The 20761-nt window shown below is 40.7% G+C and overlaps 2 protein-coding genes across 4 annotated transcripts in view; one reads left to right on the top strand and one right to left on the bottom strand.

Annotated features, from left to right (window-relative positions):
• Positions 1–2: 2 nt before the first annotated feature.
• On the bottom strand, positions 3–14513 carry naa35 (N-alpha-acetyltransferase 35, NatC auxiliary subunit). Its single transcript, XM_053624389.1, has 23 exons — positions 14436–14513; positions 13349–13477; positions 10500–10533; positions 10262–10376; positions 10091–10165; positions 9781–9948; positions 9620–9686; positions 8752–8795; positions 8592–8642; positions 8424–8507; positions 5690–5804; positions 5399–5577; positions 5240–5299; positions 5027–5133; positions 4845–4911; positions 4376–4474; positions 3757–3935; positions 2214–2353; positions 1845–1912; positions 1593–1733; positions 1390–1512; positions 470–550; positions 3–365 (listed from the first exon to the last, which is right to left on the bottom strand). The coding sequence occupies exons 2-23, from the start codon at positions 13467–13469 to the stop codon at positions 306–308; spliced, it is 2178 nt and encodes a 725-aa protein (XP_053480364.1). The 5' UTR covers positions 13470–13477; positions 14436–14513; the 3' UTR covers positions 3–305.
• Positions 14514–14626: 113 nt separating this feature from the next.
• The window catches only part of agtpbp1 (ATP/GTP binding carboxypeptidase 1), a 30046-nt gene continuing 23911 nt past the window's right edge, over positions 14627–20761 (top strand). The window contains exons 1-4 of one of the 3 annotated variants that reach the window (XM_053624376.1): positions 14627–14666; positions 14763–14989; positions 18576–18681; positions 20372–20502. In XM_053624376.1, coding sequence (XP_053480351.1) covers positions 18650–18681; positions 20372–20502 — 163 coding nt within the window. In that variant the 5' untranslated portion in view covers positions 14627–14666; positions 14763–14989; positions 18576–18649. Of the gene's footprint in view, positions 14990–18575; positions 18682–20371; positions 20503–20761 lie in introns of all 3 variants that reach the window. The other 2 variants (XM_053624380.1, XM_053624379.1) reach the window with 2 other exon arrangements.

Raw genomic sequence — 20761 nt, 5'->3', positions numbered from 1 at the left:
AAGAAGGATTCTAAGGAAAATAAGTTTGGCATGATGTTTTAATTCAAAAGTAACAAACTAAGACAGTTTTACACACGTGCAAGTCAATGGAAAGGACTTCACTCTCTCACACACACGTTGACCTCTGAATACTGTGAACAAGTTCTCTCCAAATCATAATTAGAGATTCTTTCAGCACAAGGACTTTTACAGTCTTAGTCACGTTGTGATGTTTGAAGTGAACAGCATGGCAACTGGATGAAAATGACGCCCGTCGTGTGAGGAGAGCAGAGCTGATTGAGGAGACACGAAATCTTGAGACGTCATCAGATAATTTTGACGATAGGGAAGTACTTGTGTGCGGAGAAGTCGAATTCAGGAAGGGCCTGAAGAAAAGAGGGTATGAGGATAGAGGACAGGATTAGAGCTTGATGTTATGTTCTCTGCATTGCATTAATATTTGGGAGGTGGGGGGATGGGGTTGCTCTACCTTAGTGTCCTTCTTGTGTCCTCCGGCCAGTAGCTTCATCACAACGATGTTGGGTTTGGCCACTTTGAGGATACGATTCACCTGGACAAGCAGAATGTTGGTTAACGGATGAATTTCATTTATTAAAATGAAGACACTGGTTAAACTGCATGACAAACTGGCTTTTAGAGTATAGCGCATGTATATTAATACATCTGTAGCAACAAGTGGCCACTTGCAGCACAATGTACAGCGGGGATCAGTTGTTGACACTAGCTACATAAAGTCCAATTTCAATGAATCATTTAAATAATTCTAAAAATGTGATGTGTTGATTCTGTTTATATTTTAAATCAAGAAAATGGTCTCCGATCTCAAAGCCTTTGGGGTAAATCCTGCGCCTGAGGGCTATAATACACTGATACTGACTCAATCTCTCAGGCCTCCGAGATTAATGTAACATTTCACCCAACCCTTCTTTTTATTTATTAAAAAAATAATATGGCAGAAATTAGGGTCAAAGGGTGTGTTGAACTAGTCTCAATCCAGAAACCAAGAGAATCTAGGGAAGCCTGGCTTTTCAATTTTGGTTCAAAAGTTATGACCATAAAAGTACTTCCAAATTTGACCAGATGGTGGTGCTACAGCATTGGCAGCACTTGGCTGAAATTTGGTCAGACTGTTCCTTAGATACACCCCAATCCGTGTGCCGAATTTTTTACCAGACGGTTCTATGGGCTGCCATAGACACCCTAGCCAGGTGAAGAAAAGGTAGAATAACAATAGGGTGCCTACACACCTTCGGTGCTTGGCCCCCGAATAATATGTCAGTAAGCATCTAAATTAGATCATTAGACCTTGTCAGCATCCTCACTGTTAGCCATGTGGTAGCACAACCTATAACAAACCACTCCTAAAACATCAGAACTTGGTGATCTCACCTCAATGTCAGGACTGGTGACGTTCTCCAGGATGAGTTTGGCCTGTTGGAAGTGTTTGCTGGCTGCCATGTACAAGTCGGCCGAGCGTGGAGGAGGACTGTACTTCTTCAGATCGGACATTTCCTGCATTTCCAAAACGCGTTTAGAGCATACTAATACATTCGAACCGGCAGTTAAATATGAGACAGACGAGGAATTCAGACCTTGAACTGGATGTAGTGCACTGGAGGAGGTGTGACCACGCTGTTGAAGGGTGCGAAACGATGCTCGTAGCGCACCTGCTCGCTGTCCAGCTCGAACTGAGGTTTCCGTACCTTTCCGTCCATGTCTAGGGCGATCATGGTCTAGACAGAAAGGTTACAATTACAATTTTCTACTTAAAATAATATATATTTTTTTTTGCTGAACTATTCCTTTAATTGTGTATATGTGTGTGTGATTCTTGAGCAATTCACCTTATACATGCCTGCGCACATGTTCTGGTACGCTTGGCTCATGGTGATCTCCTTCCCCAGAGGACGAGCTAAGCAGAGAACACCACAAAAGTAACCACATTTGTGCATCATCCTTACCAGAAGCACTACTGGAAGGACGCTTCCAATTCTCACCATTCAAAATTCCACTGCGCGTCTCACTATAACGTCTCGGACTATTCTATGTTCACTATGTAGGTTACACGTTGTCTTCACGCGGTCCAATGCAATTCTAGTTATTCTCAATATATACATACTGTATGCGCCATAGAGTGAACACGCTTAAGGAAATAACATAGGCGCTACACGTTTTCAGACTCGTAAACATCGTGCGGTGAGGGTGAGGTGTACCTTTCTTCTTCTTCTTGCTCTTCTTGCTGCTGCGTCCTTTCTGCTGCTGCTCCTCCAGGATGCGCTCCTCGGCCATCTGAGAGCTGTCGGCTCGGCTCAGGGTGGACATCAGCCACGCGTACAGGAACTCCGACAGGTACCTGCACACGAGTGGGCGTGAGTATTAGAGATGAAGAACCCTTTATTTGTCACATATACACATGACAGCACGGTGAAATTTATTTTCTTCGCAGATCCTAGCTTGTTAGGAAGTTGGGGTCTGAGTGCAGATCTGTAGAAGTGGCAGAAAATGGTGTGTTAGATATCTGAGAGAGAAAAGAATGACTCATTTATACATTTGAGCAGTTGAGGGTTAAGGGCCTTGTTCGAGGACCCGGCCAGGCAGCTTGGCACTGCTGGGATTTGACCTGACGACCTTCCAGTCAGAAGTCCAGCTTCTTAACCACTGAGCTTCCACTGCCCACTTTATTAAAATAAAAATGTTGATGATCGTGTATTACTTCTTGCATGCTGCTTGAGTGTTTGAAGATTATTTTACATGGCCGTCTTAAGTAAAGTAAATGGCTCCTTTTAAAGCTTAGCAGTTTAAAAAAAAAAATATTGGATCGGTATTGAAAAAGTGGCATGCTACTATATACTCTAAAGTCTGTACATGCTTATTCTAATGTTACAGAATATCACTGAGCATTTAGTTGCCAAACACTTGGTTTAGTCCTATACTCTCACGTAGGACTTTATTAGGAACACCTGTACACATACTCATTCATGCAATTATCTATGGGCTCAGCAAAACTGGACAGATGAATACTGGGAAAATGTAGCCTGCTCGATTTCTGCTGAGGCACAGAGATAATAGGGTCAGAATTTAGCACCAACAGTATGAATCCATGGACCCAACTTGCCTTGTGTCAACAGTCCAGGCTGGTGGAGGTAGTGTAATGGTGTGAGGAACGTTTTCTTGACATTCTTTAGTAGCAATAGCATCGCTTGAATTCCACGGCCTGTTTGAATATTGTTGCTGACCATGGCCACAGTTAAATATCTTCTAATGGCTACTTCCAGCACGATAACGCACCATGTCACAAAGCAAAAGTCGTCTCAAACCGGTTTCATGAACGTGACCATGAGTTCAGTGTTCTTCAGTGGCCTTCCCAGTCACCGGATCTGAATCCTGTAGAACACCTTTGAGACGTCATAGAACAGGAGATTCGCAGCATGAAAGTGCACCTGAGAAATCTGCAGGAATTGCGTGATGCATTCATGTCAACATGGACCAGAATCTCAAAGACATGTTTATAACATATTGTGGAATCCATGCCACGAAGAACTGAGGCTGTTTTGAGAGCAAAGCAAGGCCCTATCCAGGATTAGTACAGTTTTCCTAATAAAGTGCTCAGTGAGTGTATTTTGTAATACGTAATACATGTCCAGGTTTTCATATTATAGTGACATAGGATTAAACAATCCACTTCCATAATTTAAACGACCACAATTTATTATTTTTTTTGATCAGACACGTGTTACACTCGTTAACATGACCTACCAGTAGATGTAGTAGTATTCGTGCATGCTATAGAGCTCGAGCTCAAAGCCGCTGAGCAGGTAGTGGATCATGATGCGCAGGTTGTGGTACAGAACCCAGGTGCCCAGACACGCCAGGTGCTGCCTCTGAGGCTCAAGCTTCATCAGGAGCCCGTGCAGAGCTGCATCCACCTTCTCAGCCTTCGCACGATACAAAACACTCAAATGAATTGAATATAACAAATACAATTTTGTCAATTTGTGAAATTGCATACAAAACAACAATTATATATACACATATCGATACATACAGGGGTCTGACGAGTGCAAAAAATAAAGTGCACTGTTACGAACGTGTCTTTTTTTTTTAAATAAATGCTTCGATGAGGTGAACAAACAGATAAAACAAATAAAGCACATAAAAATAATTAAATAAAGACGAATGTAAAAAAACAAAAACAAACCCACATGCAGTGCTGCAATGGTGGTCCTGTGCGCAATTCTGAAAACGCCCACAAGATGGCGCCATTTATCGGTGGATCTGATATTACAAAACCGCTACCAGATTATGGAAAAACGCTTAAATATCGGGAAAACCAGTTACCGGTCGATCTCTAATTTAACCACACACAATCACACACCTCGTCCTGCAGGGTGGCGAACTCCTCCAAGATGTGTCCCAGCTTGTCTCTCTGGCGTGCTCTGTTGTGGCCGTGAATCTGTATCAGACTGCAGAACGGCTGTGAAGCACAAGTTACCACATTAACTCTTTCGTTTGTCTATTCATTCATCTTCAGTAAGCGCTTTCCTCCTGGTCAGTGCATCCTATCCTGGGCACACTGGTCATGAGGCGGGAATACACCCTGGATGAAGGACACATTCACAGCTAAAGGTTACATAGTGTAACCAGCATGTTTTTGGGAGATTGGAGGAAATCGAAGAACCCAGACGAAACCCACATGGACACAAGGAGAATGTACATGTACAGTACACAGACTTGACACCACTCTGCCACCTTATATTATATTATATTATAGCGGTCATGCCTATATTACAGGTTATATCACGTACTGGTGGACTTAAAACAGATGATAACATGAATACCCATACCCGAGAGCAGTGTGTGACGAAGGAGTCGATGTAGTCTTTGGCCTGGTGGTTATTGTACAAACAGCACCTGAGAACATAACTGATGTTTAACACCACACATCGACAGTATTCTGAGTAAGGGAGAACAAATGATTTTATTTATTTATTTGGGCAATTATTGCTTTAATAATAAACGCATTTACTTTGAGGACAGGACGGGGGGGCTGACAAAATAGCGGAGAGCGTCTTTGATCATGTCTTGCATCAGGTGAGTCCCGAACACTTTCTTATTGTCAATCAGAAACGTAGTCTACCAAATAAATAAGAAAAAGATAAAACTGAATTATTACAAACAGCTCGTATTTGTTCAATGTGGATCAAGTTCTAGTGTCACTTGCATGAGTTTTACTGCATACCTGTAATAAAGATCTGGAGAGTACACAAGGGGACTGCTCGCTAAACTCACAGAAGAAGTCCTAGGGGGGGAAAAAAAAAGAAACCCCAACACGCATGTTAGTAAAGCAGCTTCGAAATGATCGGTTCAAATTCCACACGTTTCTGCATAGCTTCAGTACCAGGATGCTGTGCAGGTTGCTGGTGTTGATGACGTCACACACGGTCTTGATGCGCTCGATGAGTTTGGTGAAATAGTTGACCATCTCTTCACGCTTGATGATCTTGGCGTAGCGGGGAAAAGTGGGTGGAAGCAGGCGTTGGTTTACCAATGGTTCAAAGCCCATCATGATCGGGTGATCTGGGCGAGAGAGAGAGAGAGGGAAAGAGAGAGAAGGGAACATGCTGCTACTACTACTCCTCAAATGTGTGTGCTGTGGATGCCATTGCATGAGTAAGAGTATGTAAGATACCTCCTTTTGTGGTGTCATTCTGTGACTGAATGCCGTACTGAATGGTGGAATGTATCGCAGGTAGGAGGTCTGCTGCCTGCGTCATCAGCTTCTGCGCTTCACTCACTGCACTCGTCTGAAATAGGAACTTCATTAATGCATTCATCCAACTACTCAGAAGTTTTTATTCAAAGCCCTAAACAGACGGGATTAGTTAGTTTTACATAGGGAGGTGGGGCAATATAATTAACAGAGTATCTCTTGGATTTTGCCTCTGTTGGAGTATCTCTGTCTGAACCGGTCATGTCAGTGATTTTTATTTATTTATTTATTTTAAACGATAAGCATCTACATACCTTAGAATAAAGGTCAACCGATTGATCTGTTTTGCCGATTAACAATAACTGGAACTATCAGTTATCTGCAAAAATCCACACCGATAGTTGTTCCCGGTTGCATCCATTGCAGGAGAATCGTCATTATACGGCATGAGAGCGGCCTCTAGAGGCGAAATGAAAACTATCACTGTCCAATTTTGTTGTGTTATTTGAAGTAGGTTTTTTTTAAATTTTGGATGTTTCTATTTTTATTTGGAGTGTCACTTTTTGGTTCAGTTTGGATGGATCCCTTTTCTTTACTTTAATACTTAATAGTTAATATTTATAGATTTATTTAATTTAAAAAAGTACAGTACATTTTCATGGTACACGGTTTCAGTACTGTTTATTTTTGTAATAAAGTTAGTCTATTAATATTTTACTTTGAGCGTTACGGTTTCATTCAGTATCGATTTGAAAAACTATCTATTGATTAATCGGTTTGCGGCAGGTGAATCCCAACGTAGTTATCTGTAAAATCCACTATCGGTCGACCTCTACCTTAGAAGAAAAAAAATCGAATAGATACCAATATGTGGGAAAACAAGGTTTCATGTGGGTTTGGTTTTCAGTATAAAGACACTTCAGGAAGCGCACTTTTCCATCGTCTCCCCCACTGAACCCAAACCAAACAAGAGTTTAAGCTTCGAGCAATAAAATATAGATGACGCTTTTAAAGAATTGAGTTATTGAGTTCCTAGCACAGGTATAGCCTACATACATGTTATAGTCATGTGACCTACTAATTATCACTAGAGCTGCAACAACTAATCGATAAAAATTCGATTATGAAAATCGTTGTCAACGAATCTCATTATCGATTAGTTGGTCTGCGCGTGGCACGGGGTACATTTACTCATTATGTTACTTCTGTTCAGAAAACACGCCTCGGAGAGTGAATAATCAAGCTGTGTCCCAAAATAACGTACTATACACTTACACTGTGCACGGACTACCATCTAGTGTGTGAATTTTAGAAAGGTTATAGCATCTCAAATGGAACACTAGCGGGTTTTTACTAACCGGAAGTATAATCCACTTCCTAGTCGACGGCGCTTGATGTCTCACACACGTAATGCGACACCGCTAGCTTTATCCTCAGAGTCACCGATAATGACTTTCTTCAGTTTACTGTTTCTGTCAGCGTTACCTTTTATTCCCAACATGACCTCAGTCCTCATCAGACGGAGGTGAAATAATCACGTGACCGAGGAAGAACATGTGCGACCTCCTAAGTCCTCTAAGGCAGGGGGGCATTTTATATTAAACACCGCCGAGAAGATTTATAAACTTTATAAAGCGCAGTTTCTGCAGCACGGAAGCAGACAGTGATGCGGTCGCGAGTTGCTTAAAAGGTTTAATTTAATTCCAGTTTATTGTCATTATATGCTGTATTTGCACGCTTGCAGTTTAAATTCTGTTGTTTATTATAACGGAAGTGATGTGTTAGTAACGAGGCCGTGTTGCTCCTCACGTGCGATGCTGTATCACGTGCGGTGATACAGAGTGTAGCGTGCGTAAGATCTGTAATGTCTAATTAAAACATTATGATCAAAAGTAAAATATGTCTAAAGGCAGCAAGTAACAGAAACCACAAGGTGCAGTGAAAGGGAGTTTTATTATTCATTTAGGACTGTAGTTTAATTCAGTGCTTTTTGTGCATCCATAAAAAATAATGCTATCTATCTAATTAATATATATATATATATATATATATATATATATATATATATATATATATATATATATATATATATATATATTTATATTTATCTTATTTAGTTAGTTTATATTTATATTATATATAAGTACTTATGCATTATTTTTTTATGGATTCACAAAAAGCACCAAATTAAACTACAGTCCTAAATTAATAATATATATTCTGGTGTGTGTGTGTTGGGTTCTTTTCTGTTTTGGACAAACAGTTGTGTAAAGTTTTAGTCTGAAGTTTATATTTGTAACACTCAGTTTGTGGATTTTATTTTAAATAAAGAACAACAAAAAAAAGGCACTGAGAGCTTGCCCCATCCCATCTGATTAACCGACCAACCGAAAAAAAAAAAAAAATCGGCCAACTAATCGATTATGAAAATAATTGTTAGTTGCAGCCCTAATTATCACATGCAACTTGACATAAGCTCCATGAAGGGGTTATCATAAAGGTAAAAAACAATCAGTTTGTATTAAAATAAGGTGTTTACATGAGGGTAAAAAATGGAATGTTTGGTGTGACGACCATTGTGTGATTTATACAGAATCTTTTATGCTGTGTGAACTGATGATAATTACTACAGATGCCGTCTGGCAACACTAGTAAACAAACGTGTCTGGAAATCTTATCCCAAATTAGATTGAAAATATAATTGAATTCAGACCTCTTTCTTGGTGAAGGAGATGAGAGCTGTCAGTAGGAGGCGAGTGAATTTGATCCTGCTGAACAAGGCCAGGCACTGCTGATGCTGCACAGAGACACATGTGTTCTATAGATAACAGTAGCACTAGTACAACTGGTAGTATCTGGGTTATCAGATTATCAGTCTTACATCAAGCTCCACCTCAGGGTCCCGTTGCTCGCCCTGTCGACTCCGTGTGCTCTGTGAAATCGAGAGGGAGAGGAAATGTGAGAAACCTGGTAGTTCATCATTAATGCAAGACGATGTGTATCGTTTCCATTCATCCTGTCGTTCGGGCTTTTGATCTCACCTTCACTTTCCTCTGCAGCTCATCCTCAACATCCTTCAGCATTCCTGCAGTGAACACACACAAAAATAGTAGGTGATGTGTCCTACTAAGTTCAGGGCTGAATTGTCCCCCATTTGCATGGTCATGTTTACTATGTCCACGTGAATCTGTGTCTTATTAAAGTGTCTTGAATTAGCAAGTGAGATATATGTTTAGAGAGTAAAGTGTCCTACATGTGGACATAAGGGTCTTATGTGCAGGACTTAAATGTCCTAATTTCAGAAGGTAAATTTGTCTTACTTTGGTGAGAGAGGGAGAGGTGTCCTACATTTAACAGGGGTTACATTTCTTACATTTGAGGGGACGATGTGACCCACACTTTAGGCCCTAATCTTTGATCTTCAGGTGCAGAAATGTCCTACATTCAGAGCCTAAACTATGGTACACTAAGGCACTGAGGTTCCCCATGTTTGGAGGATGAAGTGCCCTACAGCCAGGGTGGGAAGTGCCCTACAGCCAGGGTGGGAAGTGCCCTACAGCCAGGGTGGGAAGTGCTCTATTGTCCCTGTGTGAAGTACCCTGCAGCCAGGATGTGATGTGCCCTACAGTAAGGGTGTGAAATTAAGTTACCTATGACCTAGTCACCCTGCGTTCAAAGGCTTCAGAGTGAGGGTGCCTACCTGTGTCTAAGAGTATAGTGTCCGACGTTGGGGGTAGAGTGCACTACATTCAGAGCTGAACTGTAATATTTGAGGCTCATATTTGCAGTGAAATGCATTATGCTGGAAGGTGAACTGCCCTACTTTCAAGCTGAAAGGTCTTGCGTTTGTTGGGGTGGTGTCCTATATTTGAGGGGTGGCGTGTCATACATTCAGAGAGGGTGTGATACCTGTCACTCTCAGATCTGTTACGTTGTTGGCCATTTTGAAGCCGTACGTCATGGCCTGGAAATCCTCCTGTTAGACATAAACACAGCTGATAAAATTCACACATGGGGTAAAACGGCAACTGTCCAGAAAGCAGAAGGTGTGAATGACAATGCCACATCACCTCCTCAAACACAGCAGCCTTGTTGACCTTCTCACGGGCGATATCACACACTTTGAGGATGCCGAGAGCGAAGGCTTTGAGGGCAGGATCCTGGATGAGCTCGGGGTTGTGGACATACAAACACGTGAAGACCGTCTGTGCTAGAGAGTGACCTTCCAGCCAAGTTATCTAGCAAGAGTGAGAGAGAGAGAGAGAGATGGGGTCTCAATATTTACAATACAGCATGTTTTGTGCAAACAACTTAAACAGATATTTGTCTGTAAAGTTCATAATGTATTATTCAGTGCTATATATTATGAAGGTTACGAACCAAGCAGCAGAAGCATGTGTCAACGATGCCGATGAGTTCAGGCAAAGTCAGATCCTTCACTCTAATCGCCTCATCCTACCCACAGAAAAACAATTACAGGCATAACGTACGAAAGAACAGCAGTCTCAGTGAAATTACAGTTGTATTTAAGAAAGAATATTAATGCTGGACCTTCACAGCCTGCTCGAAGTTAAGAACTTTCCGGTTCACTTGGTTCCCGATCATGCCAGCATCCATCTTCGGGTCCATCATCTCAATGGCAGACATCGCCTCGAAAAGACCAAACCTGCGAATAAAACAAGCATTCAACTGCCTATGAAAGCCTACATCGCAGATGACAGAGTGTTACCTAGTAAAATAATTTAACCTTGATGGGATAAGGTTACTTAGAGGCATTTCTGATACTCACAATTTGTCATGGAGCAATTCGCCGAGTTTAAGTTCTGCACAAGTGGAGAGAGAAAAATTATTTATATAAAGGGTAAACAATGTTACTAGTTAATACTTTTTTGCTAAGGTTTACTGGTTTTCATTAGGTATTGAGGGAAGAGTCACTGCAAATCACTGCAGAGTTCTTCTGACTGATCACATTTATCCCATGATGAAACATTTCTGCCATGAAGGTGTAGTGTACTATGATATAGTACAGTGCTGTATAATATAATGTAGTGTAGTATACTACAGTGCTGTACAGTATAGTATAGTACAGTATAGTATAATGTACTATAGTACAGTACTGTATAGTATACTATAGTACAGTATAATGTAGTATGGTATAGTACAGTGCTGTATAATGTAGTATAGTACAGTGCTGTATAGTATCATGTAGTATAGTATAGTACAGTGCTGTATAGTGTAGTATAGTAGTGCTGTATAGTATAATGTAGTATAGTACAGTGCTGTATAGTATAATGTAGTATAGTAAAGTACAGTGCTGTATAGTATTGTGTAGTATAGTACAGTTCTGTATAGTGTAGTAAAGTACAGTGCTGTATAGTATTGTGTAGTATAGTACAGTTCTGTATAGTGTAGTGTAGTATAGTACAGTTCTGTATAGTGTAGTACAGTGCTGTATAGTATTGTGTAGTATAGTACAGTTCTGTATAGTGTAGTGTAGTATAGTACAGTGCTGTATAGTATTGTGTATTATAGTACAGTGCTGTATAGTGTAGTATAGTACTGTACAGTATTGTGCAGTACAGTACAATGTTGTATAGTACAGTTCTGTATAGTGTAGTATAGTACAGTGCTGTATAGTGTAGTATAGTACAGTGCTGTACAGTATTGTGTAGTATAGTACAGTGCTGTATTGTGCAGTATAGTACAGTGCTGTATAGTGTAGTATAGTACAGTGCTGTACAGTATTGTGCTGTATAGTACAGTGCTGTATAGTGTAGTATAGTACAGTGCTGTATAGTGTAGTATAGTATAGTACAGTGCTGTATAGTGTAGTATAGTACAGTGCTGTATAGTGTAGTATAGTACAGTGCTGTATTGTGCAGTATAGTACAGTGCTGTATTGTGCAGTATAGTACAGTGCTGTACAGTATTGTGTAGTATAGTACAGTTCTGTATAGTGTAGTACAGTGCTGTATAGTATTGTGTAGTATAGTACAGTTCTGTATAGTGTAGTGTAGTATAGTACAGTGCTGTATAGTATTGTGTATTATAGTACAGTGCTGTATAGTGTAGTATAGTACTGTACAGTATTGTGCAGTACAGTACAATGTTGTATAGTACAGTTCTGTATAGTGTAGTATAGTACAGTGCTGTATAGTGTAGTATAGTACAGTGCTGTACAGTATTGTGTAGTATAGTACAGTGCTGTATTGTGCAGTATAGTACAGTGCTGTATAGTGTAGTATAGTACAGTGCTGTACAGTATTGTGCTGTATAGTACAGTGCTGTATAGTGTAGTATAGTACAGTGCTGTATAGTGTAGTATAGTATAGTACAGTGCTGTATAGTGTAGTATAGTACAGTGCTGTATAGTGTAGTATAGTACAGTGCTGTATTGTGCAGTATAGTACAGTGCTGTACAGTATTGTGCTGTATAGTACAGTGCTGTATAGTGTAGTATAGTACAGTGCTGTATAGTGTAGTATAGTACAGTGCTGTATAGTGTAGTATAGTACAGTGCTGTATAGTGTAGTATAGTACAGTGCTGTATTGTGCAGTATAGTACAGTGCTGTATAGTGTAGTATAGTACAGTGCTGTACAGTATTGTGCAGTATAGTACAGTGCTGTATAGTGTAGTATAGTACAGTGTTGTACAGTATAGTACAGTGCTGTACAGTATTGTGCTGTATAGTACAGTGCTGTATAGTACAGTGCTGTATAGTGTAGTATAGTACAGTGCTGTATTGTGCAGTATAGTACAGTGCTGTACAGTATTGTGCAGTATAGTACAGTGCTGTATTGTGCAGTATAGTACAGTGCTGTACAGTATTGTGCAGTATAGTACAGTGCTGTATAGTGTAGTGTAGTATAGTACAGTGCTGTACAGTATTGTCCAGTATAGTACAGTGCTGTACAGTACAGTGCTGTATAGTATAGTACATTGCTATAAAGTGCTAGGGTGCTCTACTAAGTACTAAAAATGCTTGCCATGAAGGGGTTGAATTATTTTGAGACTGGTGAAGTCATTACAAGTTGCATTTTCAGTTGAATTTGGGGAGACCACTATTTCCATTGCTTTTGTTTGATTTGTTCATTGCAAACAGCTGAAAGTCTGTACATTTTGACAATAAACCTGATTTGCAATGGGGGTTGAATAGTTTTAATTGCAACTGTAGAATAGTTTAGTATAGTATGCTGTGTGCAAACAGCTCATTCAGATGATGCAAAAATAAAAAATGGATGGATGGATCCACTGGCCTTTTGTGAAGAAGACAGTGCACTGGACACACTCAGTTTCATCTTTACAAACTGCTACATGCTCTTACAAATACATTTTCCATTATGTAAAACATCTTCTATTTGCATGTTTCGCAGCACTCAGTGGGAAAAAAAAAAGAGCTATTCTGGGAGAATTCGGTGTCCCTGGGGAGTCAGTCATATCACAGCCACTTCAGCTGCATCCAACATCAACACACCGCTTAGACTCGGTTAGCCCTTTTATACCGCTTCATAGGAGACACGGAACAAGGAGATCGATTTGTGTGAATTGCCAAACTGCTCTGCACCCTGGACATACAAAATGTCCGCCTTAACCTCTTTTTAGATTATTTAATTATCATCAACACCAACAAACACACCTTTACAGGATGCTTTGAAGTCCTGAGTGATGTCCACCCAGTCGGCATTGTTCCTCATCTTCTCCGGGATCCCGAGACCCCAGGCGCCCTCATCCTCCTCGCACGACGACTTCATCACCATGGAGACCGCTGCAAACACAACACGCACAACTTCACATTTACCAAGGGAGACAAGAGCTGCGTATGATACGGCGTAACACCGTACACGAGAATACGTTCAAGGTGGATTTTGCCCTGAGAGACCAGAAGGGTGTGAGTTCAGATTATAGGACTGCCACGGAACCGCTGTTGGGTCTCTAAAACTGCTCCAGGGTGCTTTACATTCACTGACCCTGCACTCAATGGGCAGTGTACAGCAACCCGGCAAAGTGTCTTTAAATAGCTCAGGTCTAAAGCTATAATCACCCAAATTTGGTCACACTGGAAAGTTCAATGTGTGGGCTGACTGTCCCAGAAAGGAAATTGACAACAAGACTGGCAAATGCCCTGGAGGGGGGGAAAAAGAAAAAAAGCCCTGAGTAATAGTTATTGGCACACACAACCCTGGTCAACCCTGGTATGGATCTTGGATCAATGCACCTGCTGTACTAGATCTACGTTACTTAAGATCACAGGGAGAGGGAAGAAAAAAATCCTAGTGACCCAACTCCAATTTATTGCAGAAGGTAAGCAGAGAAATGAGAGAAACAATACATACACATAGAGCTACATATGATGATGCACTGAGGCTTGCAATGACATAAGAGTCCATGTAAATATTGATGTCTCATTAAAATAATACTTTTCATTTCATATCCATACAACACAGCAGCAAGCGCCTCATTTAAACAAAATGACTAAACCCCCATGGATAACGTAAGCTTAGGAAATAAAAACGTCTTTTATTTTTATTACCGTCCAGCTGACATTCAGTAACGTCAGCTCGAGCTATAGCTAGCACGCGAGCTAACACTAATTACAACCAAAACGCTAAAGATTACAAGTACATCCTTAATCTCAGATATAAATATATATATATATTTATAAACAAGGATAATTTCTACTTGACTTTAACATTATTTATTATCCGCGTGAATAAATGACACACCTTGCTAATTTTGTTGTTCTCCGTCGCGACCGACCGCTCATCAACGTTTTCGCACGGCGCTTGAGAAAGCCGTCATTACCGAACTGCATTATGGGAATCGTAGTTGTAAATAATTCGAACTATTACGAGCATACGAGCATTTCGTTGTATTTCAAAAATAGCTGTGTGTTTATAAATACCCTGGGGTTTATGAGCACCACCTGCTGTGGTGTCACGTAATAAATGTTCACGGTACGCTTTTTGTTTGCTAGCAAAGAAAACGCTGAATCGACTACACTTCCCAAAAGGCGTCACTATCTTTCTTTTTTCTTTTTTTATCGCTCGTAGGGATGACACGGAAGTGTGTGGAAGATCTGCAGATCTTCAGTCTATTATTTCGGTGTCATTTTTAGTGCTTATGGGTTCTGAATCTGCGTCAACGTTTGTCGTCCGTAGCTGGAGGCTATCAATATGGATTGCTAGTAAATAAAACCGGAGCAACTAAGCAGGTTAAGGGAGTACTGAGAAAGGAGATGTTGTATGTTCTGATGGGGCTGTTTTTACACACGTTACAGGTTGGTAAATAATTATTTATTTATTTATTTATTTTAAAAAAATTATATATATATATTCTGTAATAAGGTTGTTTTATTGTGCAGAGTTTGACAGCTGCTGGTGTAAAGGTGTTTTGTGTGCTTTAGCCGGTTAGCCAGTCGCTAGGGCAGGTGCAGCTGACATCATACTGTGTGGTGTTGTGTGGTGTTGTGTTGTGTTGTGTTAGATTAGCTGTTACATTTCATACATTAACGCCTGTCGGACGAGCAGTATGAGTAGAACAGTTGTCAAGTTTAAATTCTTTTCCTGAACAATGCTCCATCGCAGTGCATTTAAAGAAAAATGTGACCTACAATGCTGTTTTAGCTAGCTGCATAATGACCGTGCAGAGGGATAAACCATTAAGTGTAGTTTAAGTAATAATAAACAAGGTTAGAGATTCTATATCGGCTATTAAAATGGTGTAAACGTGCTCCAAGGCTAATCTAGTCCTGTCTTTCAAAGATGAAAACAAACAAACAAACATCAGTATAAGGTTTGGTGTTGTGGATGAATTGCTTTTAACAAATGTCGGATTGTTTCTGTCATAAGAAAAACACACAGTCATATGGAGAAGCTAGTGAGGTTAGGGGCTAATTTCTTTCTAGCCCAGACTGTACATACAGTACATTCATGCAGCCAATCAGTGACAGGTAGTCGTGTCACGTGATTATACAGCGCGACACGGCCCCCTAGATTTGATCTCCATTTGAGCTGACGCTTATCTGGGGAACCTGGAGACTATCCCAGGGAGCTTGGGGTACAAGGCAGGGGACACCCTGGATGGGGTGTCAATCCATCACAGGGCACACACACACACACACACACACACACACACACACACACATAAACACACTTTCATACACTATGGACACTTTGGACATGTCAGTCAGCCTACCATGCGTGTCTTTGGACTGGGGGAGGGAACCGGAGCACCCGGAGTGAGACATGCACACACAGGACCGCGGCGGGAATTGAACCCCTGACCCTGGAGGTGTGAGGCGATCGTGCGCCCCACTTGAGCTGATTTTATTATTATTTTTTTAAATCAAGGGTGGCAAATACTCGAGTAATTGTTCTCGGTTACTATACTTGAGTATTATTTTGGTGTTTTGGCGTGTTTCTGAATACTAAGCAAAACATTACTTTCTACTCTTTACGTTCATATTCAGGTATTCGAAGTACTTGTTTCAAATCTCGTTACAAGAAGAAGAAAAAAAGGTCAATAATCATGTCAATTCATTATCAGTATTGATCTTCTCATGCTCCTCAATGGAGTTAGCGCTATGGCTGTGTATCTGTGTGCGTTGGAATATATACTGTACAAGCAGCGAGACTGCAGTGTTGGATTTGAAGATAAGCGCTTCGACCCTACCTCAGCAAAATAATCCAATATTCTAAAGACTCATTGTATAGAGAGATCGAATTGATGTTGTTAGGCAAAACAGCTTAGCTGCTTTAATACAACCACAAAATCTTCTAACAGTTTCAGATAAATAATCAGAAATATTTCCACATGAACCCTCTACTGCATTAATTATTACATTTACATAAAAATGTTTTTATGGATTTTTATTACTTGAATTAGTTTAAGTAATATATATATATATATATATATATATATATATGTGTGTGTGTGTGTGTGTGTGTGTGTATTAATTTTAGGTGATGTAGTTGGTAAATTGTTGCCGTATGATGCAGTGGTGGAAAGTATCATATACTCAAAAATAACAAAAAATGTATAAGATTACAGTTCCAGTTACTGCATTTTCCACCTCGTAAGCATGTAAAAGTTACAAGAAAAATCTTCTAGAAAGGAATTACAGTTGTAAAAAAAAAAAGGATGGATGGATTTACTCACTCAAAATACATATAGAAATTCGATTCAAACATGTTGTTGGGTGCAGTGTCTTTTTAATTCTTTCTCTTGAAACATAAAATTTAGAAAATAAGGTGCAATTGCAAATTGTCTGAATTTACAAGAGTTTTTCTTACTTTGAATGAATGTGAAAAAATGTAAATATACTATTCGAGAAGCCTGGAGTCTTTTTTGCGATGTAGGCCTGTTTCAGTTCATGAACGCTCATACCATAGTTCCATTACCGCATTACATTTGACCACTTAACAGAAAACTCCAAATATATAATGTTGTTTAAAATGACCAAAACCCCCCCCCCAAAACATTACCTTATCTCATATAGTGTTGCAATATTTTCCTTTAAGTAATTTTGCCTACATATAGAAAAATTTATCAAATTTTGAGAGCCCTCCGATGAGAACCTTCGCCATGTAATGTGATTGCAGAACAGCACGTCCTGGCCATGTGACGGCATTTTTTTTATGCCATGTCACAGTTAAAACCGCCTTTTTCCTGTTACTTTAGGAAAATAGTAGTTGTGTATTATTGCCTATCAAAATTGGAGATAAATGAATTGTTTCCATATGGCAACACCGTGCAGTAAAGAGTTAAAAAAAACATGGTTATCTTCACGTATTCAGTTAAATACATTTAATAATGAATGTGAATGAGGTGGATTATTTACTCTAACCCCCTCCCCCCCCCAAAAAAAATGCCTCTGAAATCCCAATGAAGTGCCTTGAAACGCACAGCGTTATTCGATGTGTTAATGTAATTTTCAAGGCGTGATATATCGAGTAGCTCCTCCCTCTTTTTACATAGCCAGTAGCGTTTAGCTTACCTCACAGCCCGGGCTAAGCCGTACTTGACAGTTAGTACCATGGATTTTTTTTATACTGTTGGGGGCGGGGCACTTCAGAATCTAGAGAGCATTTGATCTGACAGAAAATCTGATGAGAATCTGAAGTGTAGAATGATGTCATCAAAGTTGTCGATCCGTATTGTTGGTCGAGAGAGACTGTACGTTTTGAATGTATATATCTTCTAAGTGTGAATTTTGTCATTGTTTTGGAGCACACTAGCCTATAGATAACCTTAAGGCTGACATATTCATACCGTACTAAAAGCCACAAAACTTCCATTTGGATTTCATGGGGACCTTAAAAGTAAATACACATTGGCTAATACAAGTAAAAAAAATCCACAAAGGAAAGATGACGGAAGTGTAAGTCTATTGGTTTGAAAGAAAGGGTTATAACTTTTCTGTTGACTGTGTTTGACATTAGGAGGAAATGCGGCATGAAGCCAGTAGTGTATTACAGAATTACAAAACACGAATGCGAGAGTGTGAGTGAGAGTGAGTGTGCGAGTGAGCGTGTGTGTAAAAGTTTTATGCCGTAGATGACACCTCATGATAAAATGCAATGCTCAACGCTAAAAGTTTTATCATCAAGACCTTCTAACAGACATTAGATTTTAATCCCGATACCGATCTCATCACCGGTCGTCACGGACTATTACTAATCATCTATTGGTGTGTGATGCTTTGTTTTTGTTCACAAATGTTGTTCAGATTTGTGTAAAAGTGTTAAAAAGTGGTGTAGTGGTGTTTTTGTTATTTTTTTTATTTATTAATAATGTTTTCTCCAGTGTAATGCACGATGCCATGCGATACTTCCTGTAAACATTTCTGTCTTTTCATCGCTTAGGGACGTGTGTGATGTGTGAACGGCTTTACTTTTGTCTTTCACCGTCTGTTTGACCTGCGTGAGGGGGCCGAGCAATGAATAAACCCAAAATGGCAATGGAGAAAGGGTTGGTGACCTTACATATGCGCGCACACACACACACACACACACACACACACACACACACACACACACACACACACACACACACAGTGTCCTTGGAACAATTCAGGCACAGACTTGAACATTAACCTTAAAGGAATACTTCAGTGTTTTTGAGCTTTACCCTACAAACATGTAAGATTACTGTGTACTGAGATAAGAATTGAACCCTGTAGAGTTATTTTCCTGTCAACACTAATGCTACATAAATGCAACGATTAATTGATAGTCTTATGATTGGTAAATCCTCTTGTAACCTAGCTTTCATTAGTAGAACCTTTGAATCCTAAACCATTTTGATTATGTTTATTATTATTATTATTATTATTATTATTATTATTGTTGTTATTATTATTATTATTATTATTATTATTGAGAACACAACTCATATTGGCCTCATTTATCAATCATTTAGTAAAGGCACGTCTGTGTGTTTGTGTGTAAGTGTTTTTCGCAGGCCAAACCAAACAAAAAATCCCCCCCAGATTTCAGTAAAAAAAAAAAAAAAAGATGACTAAATGGTGAAAGCGCGCTACCTAAACGCTGAAGCTTCCAGAATTGCAATTCTTAGAAGGAAAATATTAGTCAGTTACTAAAAATACTCTAATACTGCCCACCCACTGAACTACTACTACTACTGCCCTTCCACTGAGCTACCACCGCCCACCCGCTGAGCTACCGCCGCCCACCCACTGTGCAACCGCCACCCACTGCCGCCCACCCACTGAGCAACTGCCGCCCACTCACTGAGCTGCCACTGTCCACTCACTGAGCTGCCACTGTCCACCCACTGAGCTGCCACTGTCCACCCACTGAGCTACCACCGCCCACCCACTGAGCTGCCGCCCACGCACTGAGCAACCGCCACCCACCGCCGCCCACCCACTGAGCAACCGCCGCCCACCCACTGAGCAACCGCCACCCACCGCCGCCCACCCACTGAGCAACCGCCGCCCACCCACTGAGCAACCGCCGCCCACCCACTGAGCTACCGCCGCCCACCCACTGAGCTACCGCCGCCCACCCACTGAGCAACTTTCGCCCACCCACTGAGCAACCACCGCCCACCGCCACCCATTCACTGAGCAACCGCCGCCCACCGCCGCCCACCCACTGAGCTACCGCCGCCCACCCACTGAGCTACCACCACCCACCCACTGAGCTCCCACTGCCCATCCACTGAGCTGCCACTGCCCACCCACTGAGTTACCACTGCCTACTCTTCAGTGTTTATCCTGAATACTGTAGAGTGTAATGTGGTAGTTTTGAATTCGAATTATGTAGTCACATTTTTTAAACGTTTACTGACTGAATTCAACAACTGCCATTTATTTAGTAATATTCTTAGTAGGAAATGTGTCAGATTTCTTATTAGTGGGAATTACACATAGGATAAAGATGTGGTGTATGTGAGTGAGGTTGAATTCCTTTCCTTGAGTGTTCCTTTTACGTGAATATTCATAATCCAGTCATAAACCTGCAACTGGATTAAAGCATAAAAAGCATGACTGTAAATGCTTGTAAGAGTTTTAAGTGTGTGTGTGTCTGTGTGTGTGTCTGTGTGTGTGTCTGTGTGTGTGTCTGTCTGTGTGTCTGTCTGTGTGTGTGTCTGTGTGTGTGTCTGTGTGTGTGTCTGTGTGTGTGTCTGTGTACAGCATCCCCAGCAGTTCCCGGGTGCTGATGTTACTCGGGCAGTTGGAGAGGTTCAATGGAGAGACCCTGCACTCCGACAGTGAGGCCATCAGACAGGTGACCGGCAAAATCCTGCACCTCATCCAGACTCAAGGTGAGTGAGTCCACACACTCCTGCACACTTTCCACACTTTGCATAACCAAATCCAGACACGCATGTAAGGAATAAAACGCAAAAGTTACTCCATGAAACTCCATTCGAACGATAAGCTTACCAAGCACTTATCTGCTACGGGTTGTTTATATAACAACCCCTGAGATAAGCAATGTCTGCTTTAAAGGGACAATACTACAGGCTGTCCCAAAAGCCTCCATACATAGGGGAAATTAACACTATTTCCAAAAATCTTTTA

This window comes from Ictalurus furcatus, chromosome 5, assembly GCF_023375685.1.
Source record: "Ictalurus furcatus strain D&B chromosome 5, Billie_1.0, whole genome shotgun sequence".
Lineage (NCBI taxonomy): Eukaryota > Metazoa > Chordata > Actinopteri > Siluriformes > Ictaluridae > Ictalurus > Ictalurus furcatus.
The sequence above is the reverse complement of the archived record's forward strand: the minus strand, read 5'-3'. Positions and strand labels throughout refer to the sequence as shown.

What these genes read in the sequence shown, in the direction of transcription:
- naa35 (XM_053624389.1), bottom strand. Translation starts at nt 13,469, where the DNA reads ATGGTGATGAAGTCGTCGTGCGAGGAGGATGAGGGCGCCTGGGGTCTC. An exon ending in TCGCCACCCTGCAGGACGAG is followed by an intron (nt 3,936 to 4,375) that starts GTGTGTGATTGT and finishes TATCGTGCGAAG; the next exon opens with GCTGAGAAGGTGGATGCAGC. An exon ending in TGTGCGCAGGCATGTATAAG is followed by an intron (nt 1,734 to 1,844) that starts GTGAATTGCTCA and finishes CTTTCTGTCTAG; the next exon opens with ACCATGATCGCCCTAGACAT.